Source organism: Thamnophis elegans, chromosome 3, assembly GCF_009769535.1.
Source record: "Thamnophis elegans isolate rThaEle1 chromosome 3, rThaEle1.pri, whole genome shotgun sequence".
Lineage (NCBI taxonomy): Eukaryota > Metazoa > Chordata > Lepidosauria > Squamata > Colubridae > Thamnophis > Thamnophis elegans.
The window spans coordinates 38,773,900-38,780,701 of NC_045543.1; the positions used below are offsets into that span (position 1 = coordinate 38,773,900).

The window sequence follows — 6,802 nt, forward strand, 5'->3', positions numbered from 1 at the left end:
CAGTCACTAAACAAACTGTCTTTAAAAACGTAAACATTATTCTAGAAACAAGGAAAACTAATATCATGCAAGGCATGGATTCTCCTATTTCTAAGCACCTTGGCCAGGTGAGTTTTCTGTTGTGTTGTATATTATTAGTTGGCAAATTTCAGAAGGCTCCATTTATCATTCTTTTGCTTTAATTCATGGAAGTGATTCGGGAGGGATCCCTCGTAAAACTAAAATAGTCGGTTGGAATCCACATTCGGTGACGGAGCCATGCTTTAATGTTAGGCATTGCCAAAAAATACTGGCTAGATGTGATAAACAGGATTTGCCAGTGGCCTCTGGGGGATGACTTGTTAAAATAAGGGGCCCTGCATCCTATGCATGTTTTTGATTTAGAGCAGGGATCGCCAACCTTGGCAATTTTAAGCCTGAAGGACTTCAACTCCCAGAATTCCAGCAAAGCTGGCTGGGGGAATTCTGGGAGTTGAAGTCCACCAGACTTAAAGTTGCCAAGGTTGGAGGCCCCTGGTGTAGAGCATTGTGTGAAAACGCTGCCACCATATTACAGCCCGTTTACTCCACCGGACAAGATAATGGATTGTATTTGCATTCCACCTGCAATCTCGCAGCGTTTAGGATCTGAAGCCGCTCAAATAAAAATGGCTGAGTTAGAAGAAGTCAATTTTCCTCCTTTTCTTCCTACTCTTTATTTCCACACACTATTAACTGAGTCCCGTCACGAGCAACCCGATCCCCTTCGTTGCTCAAGCCTCCCAGCTTCTTGACTGACTCACAGGGGAGGTTTTTCCAAAAATGGCTTCGGAACCCGGAAACACTCTCTCCCTCGAATGAGATGCTTCGTCAGCACCACCCCCTGGTTACGCCCCTAACAGGGCACAGCTGATATAAAGGCCTGGGCGGCGAGGGGCTGGGGGTGGCAAACGCTAGGTTTGTGTTTGCAAACAGGGAGCGGGCGCAGCTATCTCCCCCTTCCCTCCAGCAGCGATGTCGTGCGGCGGACTCTCCGAGCCAAAGGCAGCCACTGCGGAGACGCAGCAAATCACGCAGGAGGTAAAAAGTTAAAAGAGCCAACTTTGCATCCTCGCCTGAGAACTTCTTTCCCTTTTCTCCCCGCTACCAGCGCTCACCCTGAAGCCTCCAGTTGTCCGCCAAAGTTTTCCCCTTGTCGCCTTTGTAACTTGGCTTCTTCCGAACAAAGCCTTTACCCTTTCTAATTGGGACGGGGTGGGCGGATTATTCAGTGGTGGAGGCTGCGGTTTGCCCGAGTAGTGGGGGGATGAAACTGCTGTGCTTCGTGCCTCACCCTTTCAACCAACTATGGCTGTGGTTTGACCAAAAAAAAACCTAAGGAGCTCGGTTGGAATCTGCCATTGGGTGTCCCATGATGGCCAAGTGGATTTTAGTGCATTTTAGACGCTCACAACAAGCCCAGATTGGAGGGCATCATTCCATTGTTATTTTCAAGTCCTTTTTTAAACACCCAAACAGACAGCAGTGAGTGTTGCCTTTCCCCATAGAGAATCATCAGCCTGCAAAGGCTCTGACATGCTATTTAGCCCTTCGTGGTAGTCCAGACAAGAAGTACAAGTATGAATAAAGTTATATTGTAAGATTACATTAACAAACTCTTAAAAGTCCAAAAGTATTTCTTCCCCTCCTTTGTTTTCACTTTCCAGGAAACTAGGGAGGATCTCTTCCGAGAAGCTTCCTATGCCCCTTTTCCTTCCATAGGCTGAGGTATCTTTTGCAGGAGAGGGTTCCAGCTGCCTTGTTGTGGGGAAAATAGGAGGAGGAAAGAATATCTGGTATATTAGAGCAGTGGTCCCCAACCTTTTTATCGCCGCGGACCAGTCAGACGAGCCTCCCTCGGCCTTCCGGACCGGCGGGTGGGAAGGCGGCCATCCTGGGCGCGCGTTCCGCAGGGGGGGGGCTTCCTTCACGCCAAGGCTGACAGCCCGCGAGGCCGCCCCGCCTCCTCCTCCTCGGCCGCTGGGGGAAGGGAGGGGGAACCGACCCCGCGATCCGCTCGCTCGGGCAGCCCTTTTTCCTCGCTGCAGTTCGGCGGGGGGAAAAGATGGCCCTGTGTCCTACTTCGGGCGGGCGGGCGGCTGGCGCGGCGGAGGCCGGCTGCTTCCGAGGGGGTGGGCCTCCGCGCCGCGCTCCATGAAGGGAAGAGGGGGAGAAGGCGGGCTGCGGACGAAGGGTCCCCGAGAGCCCCGCCGGCCTGACACAAAAAGCGCTTCGGCGGAGCAGCGGGGGGGAGGGGCGGGAGGCAGGTGACACTCCAGGAGGGGGGGCAGAGCTGCGCCGCGAGTCTTACGTAAAGCCTCCCCTCCCCGCCTCGGCGGAGGAAAACATCTCCCACCTGGGTGGGGCTGCGCGCGAAGCGCCTCTCGGAACGGCGAAGCTCCCCAAGTTCCCCCGAAACGGCCGCGCTGCGCCCCTCCCCCCCCGCAACCTTAGTTTCTCCTTGGGAGGAAAATGCAGCGCCGCCGCCCCCTCCTGCCCCCCCCTCGTCATTCCACAGGGCAGGCGGGCCGGGTGAGTCCGCGGACAAAGTTTCGTCTCCCAGGCAGCCTCCGCCAGCAGCATCCCAAGTTCGGGCCGAGGCCGCCGCCGCCGCCCCCTCCCTCCCGGGGTGAGCAGAGCAAGAGGGCGGGGGGGAGATCGGGCCTCCCCTCGCCCCCCCAGCCCCGCACATCTGGGGCGGCGGGGGGGGCAGAGAAAGGGCGCGTTCATGAGCACTACAAAGTTGCAAATATGGCCCCCGGCCGCTGCAGCGATCATGGCCCCCGGCCGCTGCGCGGCCCGGTGCCAGGTACTCCACGGCCCGGCACCGGTCCGCGGACCGGGGGTTGGGGACCACTGTATTAGAGCCTCGAATTGTATATGGGGGGGGGGGGGGGGTGGGAGAATCCAGAAATTATTTTCTGATGTATTTAAACTGATATTTTAGAGTTGTTGCTTCATTCTGGGGACCCAATTGTCACTCATTACAAAAAGCAGGACAGGAAATAGCATCTATTTTCCAGTATTTTATTTCTTTTAAAGTTTGGAAATTAGCTGAGTCAGACACTTCAATAAAGAGCTAGTTTATACCCAGAATTAAACGTTTGCTTGTGCTTTGCAATATTGTAAAGATTGCATTTCCATGCCAGAGATTTGTAAAATGTTCAGTCATAAGACTGGACGATTGGAAGAATATGACATCTTGATTTAGGACAAACAAGCAACAAGAAGTCCCCCTCCCAAATATTCTGATTTAATGAGAGGATATAACATTTGCTTTTAATGAACTACTTCATTGCAGTGTAGCTCTGTTTTCTCTGTTGCTTTTTATGATTATCTACCAGGCACAGCAAGTCAAGCATATCTTTGCTGGTTCCTGATGTATCTTGTGGTGTCACAGAGAAGTTTAGCAAATAAAGTTTTGTGTATCACTTTCCACACAAAAGGAATTTTTTCCTATTTATTTCTTCAAAATCCTTTTGCAGTCATTAATATTATTTTGTTGGTTGTTGAGTGAATAAACAGTATTTCCATTTCATTTCACTTCATGGTTATCCTGGATTTATTATTTTCTAATTTACAATTTTGCATATACTCATGATTGATGTAGTGATGTATAGTTAATCTATAATGTATTTACAATAAAAAACATAAAATGTCCTTGATTCTGGCATACTTTGCACTGTGAACCAAACCATTGTGATGGTTTAACATGTGGCATAAGCTGTTAGTTGTGGCTCTATTCACTAAGTTATGCTTCAGAAAACAATGACTTAGTGCATTTTCTAAATGCAGCCCATCAGAATTGCTGCTTTTTGTAGAATTATAAGTCACATGAGTTGAAATAGATTTGCTTTATTAAATGAGTAATCTGTATAGGAATTTGGTTCTAGAGCAGGACTGTAAACACAAGTGCATTTACAGTAATTCCACTTGCACTGGTAGAATTCATTTTCAAATAGAAAGGATGTTAAACACTAAACATAGGCTTTCTATTCTAACAGTGAAGCATAAATTTATTGAATAGTGCTGGGTAATTAAATTTTCCTATTAGACAGGATGGGTAACCTGTTTTTTTTTTAAAAAATACTCTTAACAGTGTATATTGTATCTGAATAAATACCACTGAGATCAGTGGAGTTTCCATCCCAGTAAGAAGGAATAAGATGGTAAACTAAGTGAGCCACCAAAAATTTCTTACTTCCTTTCTACTACAACTGGACGTCCAAAACACTCCAGAACAATTAAACTAAGCATCGTCTAATAGAGTAAATCCTTTAAATGTGAAACAGAAAAGGAAGGGCTTGTACAAATGGTCACAAAACATAATAGTTCATGTTTAGCTGGAAAAGAAGAATGGTTTAATTCTTCATCTGTGAAACAAACACTTCTAATTCTATGATCTATACACCAAGTGCTAAATGGTGTAGAACAACTGGCTCTTGGGGCTGACCGGGGATGAGGTATAATCTGTAGAAAGTATGCTTGAATTCCCCAAGACCAAGGCTTTATAAAAATATAAACATAAGCATGGAAATAAAAACAGTAAAACATTGTCTCAAGAATGTACCACACTTAGTTTGGGGGCATTTCAAGCTGGAAAGCAGATGCTTTCAGTGATATCTTTTTAGAGAGCATCTTTCAAGCTTTCATGTTTTATTTCATTTCTGCATTTATTGTTTGTATCTTCAATAAAGACTGTGGCATTGCAGGATGTGTGTTTTGATAGTTTTAAACAGCAACAACAAGCATTTTTCTCATTTTCTGTTCCCAAAGATAAAGTCACAGCTGGAAGAAAAAGAAAGCAGGAACTTCAACATCTTTGATGCTGTTTTATATAAAGCACAAGTGGTTGCCGGAGTAAACTATTTCATCAAGGTAGTACATGTGGTTCCTATAAGATGCTATAGTATAAATTTCCTCTTGCATAGTACTACTTTATCTGGGCTGTAAAAATCCCCCAGTACCACTTTGCTACTCTTCAGTCATCATTCAAATTTTACAACTCAGATTTCTCCAGCTTTTGTGAGTGATAAACTACATCTAGTTTATCAGCTCGAAATGAAAACATTCTAGATTTCCCCATAGGTCACTGTGCCCGCTGCCAATTGAAAGAAAAATACCTTTGCTGCCCAGTGTAATAGATATAACAAAGGTTGTTCAGGTAATATATGCAGGAGCTGTACAACTCCCATAAGTGCTTTGTGCAGATAGTAGTAATGGATCAGGGAGAAAAAGACTAAGTTAAAATTGTATTAATAATAAAGAGACTGGAGGCTAAAATATATGATGAACAGTTACAGGAACTGGGCATGACTAATCTAGTGAAGAGAAGAACCGGGGAGACATGATAGCAGTGTTCCAATATTTGAGGGACTGCCACAGAGAGGAGGGGTCAAGCTATTTTCCAAAGCGCTTGAAAGCCAGACGAGTAATGGACGCAAAATGATCAAGGAGAGATTCAACCTGGAAATAAAGATAAAATTTCTGACAGAACAAACAACCAATGGAACAGAAGTTGCCTTCAGAAGTTGTGGGAGCTTCATCACTGGAAGCTTTCAAGAAGAGACTGGACTGCCATCTGTCAGAAATGGTGTAGGGTCTTCTGCTTGGGTGGGGGGTTGGAATAGAAGACCTCCAAGGTCCTTCCAACTCTGTTAGTCTGGTGTCCATTTTCAAGGTAGAAAAGATGGAGATGCCAAAACCCTTCCTGTGATCTGGATGCAGACCTCCCACTCCTAAGGTTCCTGAGATATTGTAAAATGTTTATAAGATATTTTTCTGATATTGGATCTGATTGGTTTTTTTATCTTCTAGATCCATGTGGGGAATGAAGAGTACTATCATGTTCGAGTGTACAAAAGACTCCCCCATGAAAACAAGCCAGTGGAGCTCACAAATTATCAGAGCAAGAAAGAAAAGCATGACGACTTGACTTATTTCTAAAGAGTCACTTAGAAGTTCTTTTCTTTTGTTACATTCTTACGGGGTGTATATATACACACATCTAAACATGTAGTGCTTATTTTGCAAAAGTTAAAAAAATATCATTTTTTTACAAAGGTGTTACTGTTAAATCTGTACTACACGTCTTAATTCTATTAAAAGCAAATGATACAACATTAGTTTTGCATGTAATTTGTTGTTGGAGCCCTCAGACATTGGAAGCGTTCTACCCCAATTCTCCCAAAAAACAAACAATGAGCTGGCTTTGAAGAAGAAGAAAAAAACAAGAGTTCCGGTTATGCAAGCCTGAAACCCTTTATTCTTGTATATCTGTGTAAACTTTAGCTTTGTGCCTTTTTCAGAAAAACAACTAAAAATCTAATATTGTCGGATTGGAGATTTAATGCTGACAGGATAGTCTCTTAGCCAGTATATTGGGTAGGTAAAATGGAGGTGCAGGGAGAGCCCGGGGGCTGTTATCGACAGGGGGACAATATCAAGATCATGTGAAATGTTCGTACCACTTTATACTGCTTTGGTAAGGCCTCACTTGGAATATGGTACTTCCTCCAGTTTTGGTCACCTGGATACAAAAGTAATGTTGAGATTCTAGAAAGGGTGCAGAAAAGAGCAACAAAGATGATTGGGAGACTGGAGGCTAAAGCATATGATGAACGGTTGCAGGGTATATCTAGTCTAACAAAGAGGAGGAATGGGATGACATGATAGCAGTCTTCCAATATTTGAGGGGCTGTCACAGTGAAAAGGGGGTCAACCTATTCTGCAAAGCTCCTGAGGGCATAACAAGAAGTAACGGGTGGAAATTTATCAAGGAGAG

General features: G+C 45.0%; 1 protein-coding gene across 1 annotated transcript; it reads left to right on the top strand.

Annotated features, from left to right (window-relative positions):
* The first annotated feature begins 879 nt into the window (after positions 1–879).
* LOC116506827 (cystatin-B-like) lies at positions 880–6,140 on the top strand. The gene is made up of 3 exons (XM_032214751.1): positions 880–1,059; positions 4,795–4,896; positions 5,836–6,140. Exons 1-3 carry the CDS (start codon positions 994–996, stop codon positions 5,962–5,964), a joined length of 297 nt encoding a protein of 98 aa, XP_032070642.1. The 5' UTR covers positions 880–993; the 3' UTR covers positions 5,965–6,140.
* Positions 6,141–6,802: the final 662 nt, after the last annotated feature.

What these genes read in the sequence shown, in the direction of transcription:
- LOC116506827 (XM_032214751.1), top strand. Translation starts at nt 994, where the DNA reads ATGTCGTGCGGCGGACTCTCCGAGCCAAAGGCAGCCACTGCGGAGACG. An exon ending in CGCAGCAAATCACGCAGGAG is followed by an intron (nt 1,060 to 4,794) that starts GTAAAAAGTTAA and finishes CTGTTCCCAAAG; the next exon opens with ATAAAGTCACAGCTGGAAGA. An exon ending in GAGTAAACTATTTCATCAAG is followed by an intron (nt 4,897 to 5,835) that starts GTAGTACATGTG and finishes TTTATCTTCTAG; the next exon opens with ATCCATGTGGGGAATGAAGA.